General features: G+C 45.6%; 1 protein-coding gene across 2 annotated transcripts in view; it reads right to left on the bottom strand.

The window, feature by feature from the left end:
* The window catches only part of Sp4 (Sp4 transcription factor), a 61,157-nt gene extending 43,807 nt beyond the window's left edge, over positions 1–17,350 (bottom strand). The window contains exons 1-3 of one of the 2 annotated variants that reach the window (XM_055607559.1): positions 17,156–17,350; positions 16,635–16,744; positions 14,570–16,121 (exon numbers count right to left, since the gene is read on the bottom strand). In XM_055607559.1, the coding sequence (XP_055463534.1) occupies positions 14,570–16,121; positions 16,635–16,744; positions 17,156–17,162 (1,669 nt within the window). In that variant the 5' untranslated portion in view covers positions 17,163–17,350. The remainder of the gene's footprint in view (positions 1–14,569; positions 16,122–16,634; positions 16,745–17,155) is intronic. The other variant, XM_055607560.1, reaches the window with a different exon arrangement.
* Between the last annotated feature and the right edge of the window lie 81 nt (positions 17,351–17,431).

Here is a 17,431-nt window from a genome sequence, read left to right as displayed (position 1 = left end):
GCTTAGGGCCCTCACCGGAACATTTGGCATTCCTCGGGCTGGAGGTGTGCATACTTACAAGGACACCAGCAAATAAACTATTTCTTAAAAGGGTCTGCGAGTCCACAGTAATGATTCAAGCCTAGATACTCTCTCTTTAAAGGAGAACAACTTTAGACCCATGAGATTTGCCGAAAGAAAAAAATATCTTGCAATTCTTGAAATACTGACAGACCTCATTCACAGTTTAACTTCAGAAAGTAATCACTTTTAAAACTAGCAATATTTGCGAATGAATATTTCCCTGAGTTTTCTTTGACTTAAATTAAGTTCAACTTGATTTATACTTTAAATTACATTTAAATAAATTTAAATTAAATTTTAATACTAGGTGAAATTTCTCCACTATGTAAATCTGCATATAGTATTAACGTGGACAAACGATCCCCCTCCCGAAAGCAAACCAAACAGCCACGTGGGTGGTGGCACACATTTGCAAGCCCAGCCCAGCACTAAGAAGTGGAAGGAGGGAGAGTAGGAGTTTGAGGCCAAATGTGGTTACAGGAAACCCTAACTGCCAGAAGGAGCAGGAGGGGCAGCAGCTGCCTGGCTACCAAGAGCCATCCCACAGGGACACAATGTTGAAAGGCAGAGGCAGCTTACAACTTACAGACCAGTTACCCCTGCCCAGCACACACTGTGAATGAATGTGTGCCTCAGTTTGTAGATTAGTTATCACTACCACTGCAGACAGCTGCCAAAGGACCACTTAGAAATCACTGAAAGCAAACTGGGCACGCTTGTAATCCCAGCACATGAGGAGGCAGAGGCAGGCAGATCTCTGTGAGTTCGAGGCCAGCCTGGCCTACAAAAGAAGTCCAGGACAACCAGGGCTACACAGAGAAACCCTGTCTCGAAAAGCCAGAGCCAGCCAGCCAACCTACCAACCAACCAACCCACCCACCCACCCAAAGAGCCCAAGATAAACAAACAAAATAACAAACTAACCCACTGGAAGTCACTGAGCACCAGGGTTTCAAATCAGATTTTCTTTGTAGGAAAGGGTAGGAATGTAAAGCAGTGAGCGGATTTTTTCTGCAGTACGGTTTCTTGTTGTATTGTTTTCATTTTCTTTTTCTTTTGTTGAGACAGGGCTTCTCAGTGTAGACCTGGCTGTTCTAGAACTTGCTCTGTACACCAGGCTGGCCTCAAACTCACAGACATCTGCCTGCCTCTGCCTCCCAAGTGCTGGGTTTAAAGTGAGTACCACCACCATGTGGCTGGTGAGCTGATTTTTAACGAAAATTCCAGATTGGGTTGATATTTTTAATTATAGGCTGGGATGAAGAAGTTTTAAATAAGCATACAATATAAATTCCTTAAAATTGTCATCAATACTTTTAATGAGCCAAGGTATCATACATAAATGCATAAAGACATACAGAAACAGAAATACAGAAAATAAAACACTCACATTTAGTTTACTCTCTCTCTCCAAATACACACCCTTCCTTGCACACACACACACACTCTCACACGGTTAACAACACCTGGGCTTGAGACAGCTGTCGGCAGTAGAGTCCTCGTGTACTCCCAACACTGCAAAACAGAACAAAACAAAATCTCCTACGGAAAACTAAGAGAGATACACAAGGCTTATGTAGAACAAAACAGAGGCCACTGAGAGCAGACCTGTTTCTCCTGCACCAGCCTTGCTGTCTTATACACAGCAGCAAAAACTAATAAACACATCTGTTTACCGTAAGAAGTGAGAAGCACATCACCCTGTTAACTGAGCCTATGTCACCAAAGAGGACATATGGGATTACCTAAAACATGAACTCTATGCATTATAACTCTTACACTCACTGGGTTTTCTCAAAGTCATTTTTAATGTTATTTCCTTCAGAGAATGAACATTTTCATCTTTTAAAAATGTGACGTGATATTCCAATACACCTGTTCTTTGAAATGTTATGCAACTATTAATGAAAATGAAATAGAAAACTCTCATTTTGTTTATATTCTTGTAATATTTTCAAAATGATTTCTAAGATTTACTCAAAGTTCCTGTGTGCATGTAGCAAGAACATATTCTTACTAGCCTGAAGTTTCCAAGTCACACACTGTGTCTTGTACTCTGATTCCCTGTTTGGTATATGCGCTCTGACCACACAGGAGGCACCGAGACACTGTGCTGAAGACCAGGGATGGGGGTCTCAGCACACAGATTACAGCACCTCCGTCACAGTGGTGCTGCTGAGCTGCAGGGCACAGTCCTGCTGGCCTAGCAGCCCTGTGCCAACGTGCTAACTTCCCATCTGCACAGCCTCAGCCAGGAGGACTAATCTTGTTCTGGAAAGAGAAGGTGCCACCATCACCTTCTCTACAGGACTGTGAGATGGGTTAGCACAGTCCATAAACACAATGGTGTGTGAAAGCCTGAGCTGATTCCCTGAGTGGCCACAGGAGGCAAACCCTGTGACACACAGGGAGCACACAGAGAAACGGTTGTGGTAAGAGCCCCAGAGCTGACACTCTGGGTCAGCTGTCTACCGTGAGGCCTTGAACAAGTTAGCTACTCCTCTGTAGCCATTAGCTTCTGCCCCTGAGAGGAGGCAGCAATCGTGACCTTCCACCGCACTCTGCAGATTAAATGAGTTACTGTATCAAGCGCTGCACTATAAACATGCAGCCAATGTCAGACAAAACATGTACCAGCTACAGGACACCCCCTAGTACTCCTATTCCTGAAGAAAACTGCAGGACATTAGGGACGTCCATCAAGTGTGCGCCAACCCCGCGGGGCTCCGCTTTGTAAGGACTACATCCAGCTGGGCAGTACGGACGCTGCTGTCTGTCTGCTAGAGTCACAGGGTGGCACAGCAGTGCGGACACAGGTGAGCAGTGAAGCACACCTGCTTATCTTTTAAAATCAAGACACACAGCAACATTCTAATGAAGACAAAGAAGTTCTACGAACAGTACAGAGTACAGAGCATTTTGACTCCATAAAAATAAAATCATGAACATGCTGTCATCATTTATAAAACCCCAACTGCTTCTCTCTCAAATTGGTTCACACACAGACTTAGGAAAACCACTTGGTGCGGGACAGTTAATACTTAGAATTACACGCATCTTCATGTCTTCCTCAGTCCCCGCCCCGCCCCACGCCAGTCACAGACAGCACTTACCGCAGCACAGGTCACTATCTGGCTCCTATACTCCTGTGCATAAGCAGCTCCGCTTCTGCAAACAAAAAGCTGTGGTGACTGCACTCAGTATTTACACAGCCCAACCGAACCCCTGTGGCTGCTAAACCACGAGGGGTCTGCATAATTCCAGAGGGACAGAACAATGTTTTCCACTTCTCCTAAATCACTGAAATAGATAAATCGTGTGTGTGTGTGTGTGTGTGTGTGTGTATTTTCCCTTTATTAAGTACTACTCTCTATTATCATATACTCTCATTCCTTCTGTTCCAAGGACCTCATTCTCTTATGAAATTAAAGTTCTCCACTTGTGTGCTTTCTCTTAGTTCAGTACCAAGACAATAGACACTAAAAGCAATATAGCTTACACGTATGTATGTGGAAGACAGAGCTACAACCTACATGAAATTATATCCTAACATATTATTATTCCTTGATCCATGTCTAAATTTTATGCATAAAAATTTCCACTTGAGTCCAGGTGTGGTAGTGCAGGCCTTTAATAACAGCAGTCAAGAGGCAGAGGCAGGAGGATCTCTGATTTCAAGGCCAGCCTCGTCCACATAATACGTTCCAGGACAGCCAGGATTACATACATAGTGAGACCCAGTCTTGAAAAACACAACCAACCAACCAACCCACCCACACGCACACACAAACACACCCACCCTAACTGAAAATCCAAACTATATGTGGAAGACAACTAGAAATGGTATGCTTCCTCCTCCTGAACCAGCAAGCTTATATTTTAGTTGTGCTCCTCTTCATAAAAGGGGGAGGGGGAGGGACGGGACAACAACCAGGATGTAAAGTGAATTAAAAAAAAAAAAATGTTTTTAAAAGCATTCCTACCCAAAAACAATGTATTTAAGTAGGACTGATTCCTCTTTTTTATGGGTTTCTACAGCCTTAATTCATTGCTTCTAAAACCAAGTACCTCATGATGATATTCTAATTACACACACACACACACATATATATAATTTGCATTTTAAACTTACAGCACAAATACATTATATTCTAATTGGTCAAAGATGCAAGTGACCATAAGAAAACATTCTGTTAGCTGTATCAAACGCCTTTGACTATGGAGCTATTTAATTTAAAAGATTTAAAATATAGAAACCTAGCTCTTACAAGGCAGGAAACAGTACGGGAGTGCACGCCCTGCGTTTGTGTGTGGGGGTGGGGAGCAGACCCTTCAGCTTCAGTTTCTCAGTGCCCACTACCGTGCAGAACTAGAGTTGGAAGAACACTGAGGGTTTATCTAATTCTCACCTTTCTCTCCTAGAACATGCTTCACAGTAACCATTTATGTCCTGGGCCTAGGCACTGCGACCCTTCCCCTAAGTCACTCTGACTACACCCTCTCAACTGGGCTCCTGCTTGTTTGTTTCCATTGGTGATGGCTCAGTCAGTACTTATGCTTGCTCAGCCTCCTAAACTCTGGAATTACAGGAAGGTGCTACCCTGCATTCTGGCAGAAAAGCCCCAGGTTTTCTCCTAGAGAAATACTGCAGTAACTGTAACCTATAACTGATGTCTGCACCGACTTCGGAGGTGGCTAGGGGCAGGCTGCTGCGTGCGCTCTGGAGCCGCTCTACAGAAGGCCGCGGCTTCTACAGAGTACGGCTTCTACAGAGTACGCGGTAAGGGCCACTGAGCTTGTGTGTTAGTTCTAAGGCTCCCGGGAGAGCTTCATGCTTTTCCAAGTTCAGAAGCTTGACTCAGGATACCCGCTTCACGCCTCCACTCCCAAGGCTCAAAGGCCACTTTGCAGGCCAATCACTGAGGCCTGTTTAAAGTCCTATCTCTACCATGTTACCTACACACATGACTTATTCAATCTCACCTGTCTCTGAGCCCTTCAGAACCCAGTACTTAGAAGCACAAACTCACAGGCAGTTGCAGATGCATGCAAGTGTGTCAGCCTTACATCCCTGACACAAGCATCCTTGCAAGTAGAACACGCTGAGGGTCAAGGCTGAGAAAGAGCATTTACTTCTTACTACAGAAAGCGCATGGCTTCTGCTTGCCTGAAGACTCCCCTCTCCCTGTACCCTTGGTTGCACTTTACCAAAGCTTTCTGATCTGCTCTACACATTTCACTTAAGACACACAACTCATCAAAACAGAAATACTGACAACTAGGTAGTATCTCCCCACTTGACTATTCCACGTTCTATGAGCAGTACTCCATGGAGATTTCACCATGTTACCAACTTACAGAATCGTCTTAATTATGATATAAAAGCCCTTCCTAAACATGCTATCTGGTCTCGTCTCTGTTAACACTATGAAGTAAAGAAGGATGAATGTCTACCGCTGTTTGACAAGTTTGCCCAGTAACAGCTAATGGAACCATTATAAAGGACAGCTTCCAAGCAAAACCTAAGTTTTAATTCTTAGGCCTGTTACCTGTGTCTGCAGGGACCGGCGATTAACACACTACTGGCGCCCGCATCCCTGATCAATGGGCAAAGCACCCTCTACCTCCTTACTTTACTGCCATCCCTGAGGTAACAGAACCTTCATGTACTCGTGCGCTGGCCACAGGCTAAACAGACACACCCAACACAGGACCAGGGATTCAAATAGCCACGTTCTTGGGTCTTAGAATCAGATCCAGTCAAACTTTCTCTCCAGCATAAGCAACTCTTCCATGTCTGCAATCTCTGACAGCTGGGTAATCCAGCCTTTACTGATAAGAGAGCCACCTGAGAAACTAACAGTTCCCCTGCTGTCCAGCTGTCTCCTTCCTGCCCCTCCTCTCCTGTTAACACGTGACACAGACCTACTATTCCCTAGGGTCAAAACAGAACGGAACGATTTCCACTTCAAAACTGAAGAGTCAGTCATCCCTTCTTGTGTCTCTACTTAACAGTAAAAGCTCACTCTGGTTATTGATAGTATTAAGTGTGTCCTGCTCTTCACCCCAGGAATCCTTGCCATGATCACCAGCTTACTACAAACCCAATTAAAATGTGCCACCCGGGACTGCCCACAGCAGTGCACAAGGAACATCGACGACGCTCAAGTGCAACCCACGATAAGCCAGTAAGTTCCATTGGCAGCAGTCCTGCTGCCAAACTCAGGTTTTTCACCCTGCAGGCACATCACTCCCCCTCTTTAAGTGGAGCATCTTATCTGCGTTACCCATCGCCCCAGCAATGACTGCAGCCTACTAAAAGCACTCTCTCAGTTCTATCCCTATCATACTGGCACCATCTCTTAGCCTTTTCTCATTTGTGAACTCCTTCAGCCCAGTATGGAAGGGCAATGGGGTAAGAGTTACACTGTATCACAGATAGAATCTCACAGCAAAGCATTAGACCCTGCTATTAAGGTAGACAACCAATCATCATTTGTATACACAGCTATGACTCTTTGAGAGATTATGGCTGGAAATGCTGCAATCAAGACACACTGTAGCTCTTAAGTGAGTAAGGGGGCCTGCCACCAAGCCTGACCACCTGAGTTCTGGCCCTATGACCTGTATGAGAGGAGAGAACTGCCCCCACCCCCCGCAAACTCTCCTCTGGTCTCCACATGTGCTATGCTCCCTCCTCAAACAAAACTCTCAAATGTAATGTTTAAAGTCTCATACCACCTCATATGGGGCCGAGGAGCCATGGACGGAGTGGGGTCAGGTCAAGGCATGTCCAAACCCCGGAAATCTCAACCCAAGATGACTGACCCCCTCAGTCCCTTGGCTAGGTGCACAAAGCCCTGCGACCCGCCTTTGTCTAGCCCCTCGGAGGTCATGTCTCCCCTTCTGAGGTCCTGCAGAACCTGAATTCCTCCTCATGCAAATGATGCACCCCTAGCCATGACCCAGCCAATGAGCAGCACTCACCTCGAGAGCCCCTACCAACCTCCAAAGTCTTACTGCCATTGTCCCCCATGAAATGAGCTGTCTCAGGACCAGCCTCCCCACAGTCCACAGTCGGTTCTCACGCTCTAGGATCTCTACCCTTCCTGCCCATTCCTGCCTGGCTTCCCCTCTCAGGATCCAGAAGGGGACCTCACCAGGATGGGCAGGGACACGGAGCCTGAACCTTCCACTACAGCCAGCTGCAGGACAGCAACTAGGCTGCACACCCTATCTCCAAGCACAGAAAACAAAATGAAGGCAAAAGGACACCACTGACATAGCTCCATGCGGCTGCTTGAAACCTTCACAGGAAGTTCAAATTGTAAACTGGGGGTGGGGGGGTAATGAAAACAAATCAGCATGACACTTTAAAAATCATGCTAGCAAAGCAGAAATTCATACTTAGTATTAGGTTTTAAAAATACTTTTGAGCCAGGCCCGGTGGTACATGCCTGTAATCCCAGCACTCGGGGGGGGGGGGGGGGGGGGCAAGGGCGGGGGGCGCCGGGGGGGGGGGGGGGGGGGGGGGAGCAAAGGCAGGTGGATCTCTGAGAGTTCGAGGCCAGCCTGGTCTATAAATCAAGTCCAGGACAGCCAGAGCTACACAGGGAAACCCTGTCTCAAAAAACCAAAACCCCAAAAACAAAAAACAAAACAAAAACACAAAACAAAACAAAACTTGTGATAATTGGTAAGGCTTTACATCACAGCAAGAGAGACCTTCACTGTTTAAGGAAAACTGTGTAATGTCAAGAGAGGGCAGAGGACAGCGTTCTTCAGTGGCCTTCTCCTTGCAGACTCTTGTCTCTTATGTAGTAAGTAGTTCTGGAATCAAACATGGCATTAATGCATGACTCTCCCACTTACTGGTAGAAGACATTCTTCGGATGGACACAATACCCACCACGAAACGGCACTGTGTGCTTCAGGATGCGTCCCAGCTCAGCACTAAATGCTTGTCTTCCTCCTCCACAGGTAGCACACAGAGTCCAGCACACGAGGTGGTGGAGGATGAGGCCAGCCTGGGGTTTCTAGTGAGTTCAAGACCAGCTAGGGCTACACAGCCCCCGTCCCCCCTTTTAAATCCATTTCTAGCTATGACTTCAGAAACAATGTCTTTGGACTGACAGAATTTATTAATATCATCAGATAAAAACTTTTATTTTTATTTTCTGAGATCCAAGGTGGGATGAATTAATTATGTACGCTAGGCTGGCCTCAAACTCATGGCAACCCTCCTGCCCAAGCCTCTCTTGAATTTGCTTGAGATACCATGTCCACTTGAACTTAAGTCCTTCAAGATGAGAAAAATAATACCACCTCTAGGTCCTACCATTAAGTTCAGTAACAACAGGCCCAGAGAGCTGTTTTTCAACAATATTAAATAGGATAATTCTAATTCTCTAAGTCCTAACTTCAGTTTTGTTTTATCACATGGTAATAAAAGATTTGGATAAGCTAGAAATAAGGTGTAAAAACCCTTACCCTAAGTGGAAGTGAAGATGTGCACACGCATGCGTGCGCGCGCGCACACACACACACACACACACACACACACACACACACACGCACACACACTTGGGTTTTTGAGTTGGGGTTTCACTGTGGAACAGAGACCTGGCTAGCTTAGAACTCACCCTGTGGATGAGCTGGACTCACAGAGATCTCTGCCTTACCTTCCCGAGTGCTGGGACTACAGGTGCACCCCATCATGTCCAGCTTTGAGCATATTTTAAGCTGTCTCAGCAACTCCAATCTCATTGAGCTTCATCTCACCATGTACAAGTGCCTTTGGCACAACTTGCTCATCACTCAGCAGTAAGAACGGCACATGCAATGCACATGCAGGGTCAGAGGAGCACACCTATGGCCTGAGATGGAGTTCCGTCCACTATGTCCACCCTTAATGAGTCATCCTCACGATCTTCCTTCCAGACAGGGTTTCTCTGTGTAGCCCTGGCTGTCTGGACTCACCTCGGAGACCAGGCTGGCCTCGAACTCACAGAGATCCGCCTGCCTCTGCCTCCCTGAGTGCTGGGATCACAAATGTGTGACATGTGCCCGACTCCTGACCCCTATTTCTATCTTCAATTAAACAGTAAAATAAAATGCCTTTCAAAGTAAATGCTCACAGCTATAATCCCCAACATCTTTTCCAGCTAAAAAGCTATCATTTGGTTCGCCTGTTATTTCTGCAAGGTTTGCCCATGGCATCTTCCTAGCTTCCTTCCCAATCAAGCCTCCTTTCCCATTTTCTCTCCAATCTGTCTCACTGCTTGTCCCAATATTCCTTAAATTATCACCTAGATACTCTTTAAATTAGAAACTGAAATACAGCCAGGAACACTTGAATCTCGGCACTCCTGAAAGTGGGATCACAAGTTCAAGACCACCTGGGTTGAAAGTATGAGGTCAGCCTGAGTTAGAGACCGTGTCATTTAAAAAGACAAAACAAGCAAACAATTTTAAAGGCCATGGCAAGCGTTCTTTGCTCCTTCTCCCTTTGGTTCCACACAAAAGATGGTGTCTTAGTGAGGATTACGTTGTTGTGATGATGAAATAACATGACCAAACAACTTGGAGGGGAAAGGGTGATTTTTGGCTTATAGATCTTGAGCTGCCATCCCTTGAGGAAGCCAAGGCAGGAACTCAAACTGAACAGGAACTTGAAGGCAAGGGGTGATGCAGAGGCCGCTGAGGAGTGCTGCTCACTGGCTTGCTCTTTAAGGCTTGCTCAGCTGCCTTTCTTACAGGGTGCAGGACCACTAGCCCAGGAGACCACATCAATCACCCATTAAGAAATAGCCCTACAGGCCTGCCTACAGCCCAACCTATGGGGGCATCTTCTCAATTGAGGTTCCCTCCTCTCAAACCACTCTAGCCTATGTCAGGCTGACAAAAAGCAAGTTAGCACAGATGTCCTTTAAAAACTAATGTGGCTTTACGCAAAGCACTTTTTATCTTCCATGAAAAAAGAAAAAAAAAAAGCTTCAAGGCTAAAGTCAAGCTGGTAGTTCAGAACCTAAACTTATAATGAAGTTAAATCTACTGAACCAGTGTTAGAAGACTTTATTGAAAAAGTAAAAGGAATAACTGACTCATCAGGAAAGGAAATAATCAAGAAGCACAGGTGTGAAGATCACAAACACAGGTGTGGTTTTCAGATGCTTAAAAAGGGAAATCCACACCAATTCCGCATATACAACAGAGAAAAACGGTATCTGGGTTACATGTCAAGCCAATTTTCTACTTTGAGTAATTAAAAAGAAAAGGCAGATGTTAAAAAGTTGATCCCACTAAGATAAATTTGGACTTTTAAATTAAACGTAAGCTTTATGTTCTCTGGTTCCCATTTTTAAACAGTCATTAAGAAATGGCCCTTCCATTCCTGGCTTCAAACTATATCCCCAGATTTTCAACTTTAATTCCCTCTAAAAGCAAAGGATTATGTAAGAAACAAGGTCTTGAATTGCTAGCAACATCTTACTAAGTTTCAACTGCCTTTATGGGAAAACTGGAATAAAAATTTAATTTCTACTGAAACTAACAAATAGGTACTTAATCAAGCAGATGGCCTATGGCACGATGGAGCAGACCTCCCAGGCTAATCACTAAGATAAAAACCAACAGTCTCCACTAGCTCTCATTTATAAAGAGATGTAGCTCCTGGAAACCAGAGGGCACTGTGAGAATACTGACAATTATTTAGTTAGAACAGAACTCAAGAGCTCTACCTACCTGTGCCAACCTGCTGAAATCAAAGATGCAAACCAACCACACCTGGTTCATAAACCCAATTGTTGGCCATCAAATTCTTCTTCCCAACAAGAAAACAAAGTATGCAGGGCGTACAATATTTAATTATGACCCCTCTCCTTCTAATTAAAGGCTAGGTGCTGAGCCTAGAAATCAGGATTTCTACAGGAGACCAGAGCAAAGAAAGATATTTTTCTGAATGTATTACCAAAGAAAAAAAGATGCCATTTCATAATATTGTGGTGCTCTCCAGCTTTAAAATCTGGGTTCATTCTACCACCTTGTACAATTCTTCCCCTTCTGTCCATACCACACAGACAGACCTCCTCCACTTCCTGAAAAGGTAAAATCTGGGTTCATTCTATTGCCTTGTGCAATCTTCCTCTCTGTTCACATCACACACAGACTTCCTCCACCTCCTGGAAAGGTAAAATGAGCCTGGCCCATAAAAAATTGAAACCTTGTTCTTGAGCTAGTTATTACTCCGTCAAAGGTGATTAACCATTTTTCCAGGCTCTGATACTTTTCATGAGCATATTTTCATTTACATGTGGAAGCTAAAATGTTATGTAAAAAGGAGGAGGAAAAGGAGGAGGAGGGGTCAGGGATATAGCCCACCATACATGAAACCCTGAGTTTGATCCAGTGCCCTGTAAATCAGGCATGGGTGCCCTCCTGGAATCCCAACACCGCGGGCAGAGTCAGGAGGATTGGCAGTTCAAGGCCTGCCTTGGCGACCTAGCGAGTTTGATGGCCAACCTGGACTGTCTGAAAAAGCGAAGTGAAAGTACAGACTGAAACGCTGGATACCAGAATGAGGGGATGGTTGGGAGGAAGGAGAGTGGATACAGTTACTCAGACAGGAGCAATACCTAACACTCAACTACAGCCTGGCAGGATAGCTGTGGTTGACAGTAACTGAGTAGCAAACAGACTTTTAAATGCTCCTGAAATGACAAATGTCTGGGGTAATGACATAGTACCCTGATCTTACACACTTCGTAGTGCACTGAAATCTCACATTGTACCCCATGATTATGTGCATGAATTAGGCATCAATTAAGATAAAATAACATTTTAAAATCTGTGAATACAAACAGTAAATATTTTTCCATAAATGCAACACCACCATTCTGGAAGGAAAACATGAGATAACAGAAAATGGCAACCCAAAGTATTAACTCTAAACGAGGACTCTTTATAAAGGGGATCTAGGCACGAGTGCCTTCTCCTTCCTAAGAAAGTACTTGGAGTTCCAATTCTAGTGTATTTAAAGTGTAAAAACATAAGAACTTAAAGAAAACAAAGCGATCTCATTGGATACATTATAACCTAGGACATTGCCCAATGTTCCAAACTTTCAAAGAACACTGTCAAGTAACTGTTTATCAGGTAGTATGATAAAACTGGTAACAGCTAAACCTAAATTAACTGCTCTTAACAAAGAAATCAGGGTATTTCTGCTTTTTATTTTTATTTTTTTAAGATTCATTATTTATTATGTATACACTGTTCTGTCTGTCTGTACACCTACATGCCAGAAGAGGGCACCAGGTCTCATTATAGCTGGTTATGAGCCACCATGTGGTGCTGGGAATTGAACTCAGGACCTCTGGATGAGCAGCCAGTGCTCTTAAACTCTGAGCCATCTTCTCCAGCTGTTTCTGCTCTGTAGGCTATGATCAGCCTACCTGAAATTGCTGGGTGTCAGTGGGAGGAAATTCTTCATGTGTGGAGTTAAGTTTTCCTTATACACTTAAGCACATCTTCTGAACTATGTAGAGGTAAAATTTTGTCCATGAAAATACAGAAAGAACATAGCTAATGGGAGTGTTTGGCACACAGTAGCCACTGGGGTATGGGATGTGAAGAGAATGAAACTAAAACAGCGCATCTGCCAGCAAAACATGCTCAGGCACATGTGAACTGGCTCAGCACCCACCTGCTTCCACAGTCTGCCTTCTGGTTCACTGTGGGTTAGACCCTCAATTCCCAAACTTTATGGCATTTTAAAATCACCTGGAAAATCTGAAAGGCAAATTCTTTTACCATTCTACCTCTACCCCTCAAATTTACTCCTAGCAGCTGTGTCTTACATTGCTTATAATGCAACATTTAAGGAGTTGGGGAGTCAGAATACTGAATTAGCTTCACAGTTAGTATTAGGGAACCACTGGATTGACAGATACTGATTAAAAAGCACAGGAACTGACCATTTCTAATCTAGATCATAAATTACTCAATGCTATTAACCACAATTCGGTAATGTTTAACAGGCAAGATAAAATGTAAATGAAATAATTTCTGCTTTGACAATTCAAACTATTATTCAAACCACCAAAACCAGACACCATCCTGAAATACCCGAATTAACATTAATGTTCAGAAGGAGCAGGAACTATGCAGACGAGGACTGGAAACAGAGCAACCACTGACATACTTGGGGACTGAAAATTCCAAGAGAGGAACCCCCACGCAAACTACTGGCAATATGCACTGTCAACCTGAGAGCCACTTGCTAAACGTGGCTACTTACACGAAGCTTAGATTTTTCAGCCAGGCTACCCCCCCCCCCCCCCCCCCCCCCCCCCGTGTGTATGTGCTCAATCATCATGTACCTAGTTGACAACAGTGGACAGGACAGAGACACAGGTCAAACATCTCTGGGGAGTGCTGCTTAGGGATATTTGTGTTCTCCTGAATGCACAGGTGTCTGTGGACAACTTAATTTTACAAGTTCACATCAGCTGTATCAGCTGTCAAAAAAAGACCCCTCTCTTAACTGTTCTGTACCTTATTTCAAGAAAGGTCATTCAAAAAGGACAACCATGCTCACCTTAAATTACCAAAATAGCAATTTTTAGTTAACAAAAGTTGCAAAAGTCAAAAGTACTGAAATCACAGCCAGTTTTTACTGATTCAGAACCAATGAAGTTCAAGTGTTGGTAAAGACTACTCCTCAAAAAGATTATACTACTGAACAGAACTAGGTTTTTAAGTGCTTTAGATGTATCTAATTATATGCATAAGAAACAGCAACTGCTTTTATAGCTGGCTTAAAACAACATGGCCACAGTTAGTTAAACATTTTACTACCTACATTTTTTAATTGCTTTTCACCAACCTCATGCTAGACATGTTCAGATTAACGCAAGGACTGTAAGACTTTTCCTTAAATTTTATACATCAAGGATCATTAAAGTCACAATCCTGAGTGTAGCAAAAAAATAGACATAAAACTTAATGAAACAATTTGCAACTTAAATTTCTATCTTAACTACAACAGTATCTAGCTTAAAACTACTGTACACTAAACATCTCAAAGACAAAATGCTGAAACGTAAGTGAGGCCAATTAAAAGGCCTGATTACACAGAATTAACATGTCCACACTCACAACCACAGACTAGTCCAAGTTAAACCAACTTCCCATCCAGAAGAGACGAGCTCACCTTCCTGAGGATTTCAAGTGTACTCAAACACAATCTCTAGAATTACAGCTCTAATCAGAAAATGATGCTTTATGAAGTAATTTAAGTTATTTAGCAAACTCAACACACAAAACTTGAGTGCTAGAGGCTACAGACGTAACTGCATGTAGCTGCTGGTGGTAGAGTCCAGTTTAGTTGGGCGCCGTCTCGAGCTCGTGCGACTCAGAGGTGTATCACGTCTAGGAGGGTGCCCGGAGCAGTGACTCCATTACCACTGCCTGCAGATAGCAGATAAACAGGAAAGACGCAGCTTACCTGCAACGCTAGTGATCGTGACTGGAACTCCCTGAACTTGAACGCCTGCAGCACCCAGGTTGGCAACGCTCACTGTCTGGAGGTTAGGCACTGATGCAAGCTGGGCAGTATTCAAAGTTATCGGGGCCCCGGCCACGGCCACAGGAGCGATCTGAGCAAGAGTCGTGCCACCACTTGAAGACACTGGGGTGATGGTTAACTGCTGGGATAGCCCAGCATTCTGAACTTGCAAATTTGAAAGACTCTGAATATTCTGGACCTGGACGGTTTGCCAGCTGATTTGCCCTGAAGGTGTTAAGGTTGGAGCCCTGATAAGCACCTGAGTCGGGTTGACCGCCTGGAGCTGAACATTCTGCAACGGCTGCTGCTGGATGGTCTGAATGGTCTGCCCTGACTGCAGCTGAAGTGACTGTGGTGGGAGAGCTTGAATGATCTGCTGCTGAGGCTGCTGGATCTGGATCTGCTGCAGGATGGGCTGGCCCACGATCTGCACCTGCTGAAGAGAACTGGACTGGTCCTGTGCATTCTGTATGCCATTGGACTGAAGCTGACCGGAGCTCTGGGCTTCAGACTCAGGAGCAGCAGGCGTTTGTGGCTCTTCAACGGTGCGCTCAGAACTGCTGGCTGACGTGCTCGCGTACTGGCCTGTGTCTGCCGAGCTCACTAACGTGTCACTGCTTGGCAGGGATGCGGATGTGGTGGTTGTGCAGGCAGTGGAGGAAGAGGGTGATTCGGGCATGGCACTGGCGGAAGCAGCGCTGGTGGTGGGCGGAGACGCTAGCTGATTGCCATTGGAAGTCCCGCTGTCAGTAGTAGTAGGCTGGCCAACTTGTCCAACCCCTCCTCCCGCAGTCACGTTGTTAATCACTGGCAAAGCTAAAGTCACTCCTCCAATGTTAATTGGGAGGGTTGTTACAACTTGAGCCTGGGTCCCAGGAAGGGTTTGCAACTGCAATGGTATTGAGACCCCGGGTCTAATTTGCACTGGAACTGTCTGATTTGCCAGGTTTTGAGCAAGAATATTCCCCGAAGCTGTCCTGTTTGCAGCCGTGAGGATAGCTTGATTATTACCTGCAGAAATGAGCTGAATCTGACCCTGCAAATCCTGTAGAGATGAAGTACTGGCTGGGTTGATTTGAACCTGCTGACCTTCCGCCGCCTGCAGCTGGGGGATTACCTGGTACTGCACGCTGCCACTCGGATTCTGTACTTGTATGACTTGAAACTGACTAGGAGTGGCAGGGTGACCTGATTTGGTTTTTGTAGGAGAGGAACTCCCGTTATTACTGCTGGAGGAGCTGGAGGAGCTAGACGCCGGCTGAGAAACGCTGTTTTCTTTTGAAGCAGGAGGAGTGGAGGCGACAAGTTGCCAAGCGTTCCCAGCGAGCTGCGTTGTCACCAGTTCTAGCTGCTGTGGTTGATTCTGAAGCTGCACCAACCCTTGGCTTGGGTCTATAATAATCTGCTGTTGTCCAGTTGCTTGATTTTCACCAGGAGTCCCTATTTTGCTGCAAGTAGCTGCCAGTAAAGCCAGAGGAGAGGGCTGAGAGTCCTACCCAAAATGGGAGGGGAAAGGAGAGGGAGGGGAAAAAAGTGGGCGGATTTAGTGGAAGACAGCAGTCGGGAGGGGGTTATTTATTTTGAGAGCTCTAAGTTATCAGAACACACTCAATAGGCAGCAGAATTAAAAAGGAAATATGAACAAAAGCAAGTGGTAGAAGCTATATGAATGAGGAGGCAAGTCCTGCTACATAAAGTTTAAATAAAAAGAAAATTTTGGGTAAACTTTCTTAAACTGTAATTCTTCTAATCTCAAAATGCCCTTGGGAAAATGAACACCGTTTCCTAACAGTCTGAATTCCTGATGTAATTTTAAACATCGTTATGTTTAACTATCAACTATGGGAAATCTTCATGAATTTATGATACAAGTTCCTCACTCAGAAAGATGCTTTGAGTGGATAAGCGTTTTTATTCTGTTCTTTACTTCTGGGTATTTAACGGGCACAAGTCCCTGTCTTCCCTCAAGCTTCGTGTTGAATTTTCTTTTAACGTTTGCTTTTACCTGGGAGCCTGAGGTTTTGGTTTTTTTATTGTTATTCTCTGGCTCAGAGGTTTTCCCTCCTTCTGTAGCCATCGCCGCTGCCGCCTCCTCCTCCTCCTCCTTCTTCTGATCTGCAACAACCCCCCACCCAGCACACAACAACAGGTTATTACGATTATTATTATCCGCTCTCCTCCCTTCTTCACCCTCCCTCCTCCTCAACATCAATCTCCAGAAACCCGCGGTCCGAGCACCGCGGCAGGGGGTGGGGGAGAAGGAGGGCAGGGAGGAGGGGGCTCTCACAAAACGTGGTTTGAAACCCGACCCATAGGCTCCGGAGCAACACCCAGAAGGAGGCTGTTCTAGCTCAGGCATTAAGACAAAACACGGCCCTCCTTCCCTCCCCCTGCTTCCCTCCCGCCCTCTCCTCCTCCCCTTCCAGCATCTCGGCCGCCCCGGGGGAGGGGGAAGCGAGCAGGGTCTGGGGAGGGAGGGACGAAGGGAGGCGGTGAAGGAGACCGAGGGGGGTGGAGAATACGTACCGCTCATCCCGCATTAACAGGACAAACCCTCTCGGAGACACTGGGATAGAGGTGGGTGGGGGTGGGGGCGAGGCGGGAGGAGAGGCCGGTCCCGCCCGCCCGCGGTGGCTCGGAGGAGGCCGTAGCTGGCACAGGCTCTGCCTCTTTTTCCGCGAATGGCCGCCGCTGGGCTGTGGCGTAGCAGCTCCTCTCTCCGCCCGAGCCCGGCTGACTCGCCCCTGATTGACAGCGGCGGCGCGCGGCGCGGGCGGCGGCGCGGGCCGGGGGCGGGGCCGG

Source organism: Psammomys obesus, unplaced genomic scaffold (assembly GCF_907164565.1).
Source record: "Psammomys obesus unplaced genomic scaffold, mPsaObe1.curated_primary_1811, whole genome shotgun sequence".
Taxonomy (NCBI): domain Eukaryota; kingdom Metazoa; phylum Chordata; class Mammalia; order Rodentia; family Muridae; genus Psammomys; species Psammomys obesus.
The sequence above is the reverse complement of the archived record's forward strand: the minus strand, read 5'-3'. Positions and strand labels throughout refer to the sequence as shown.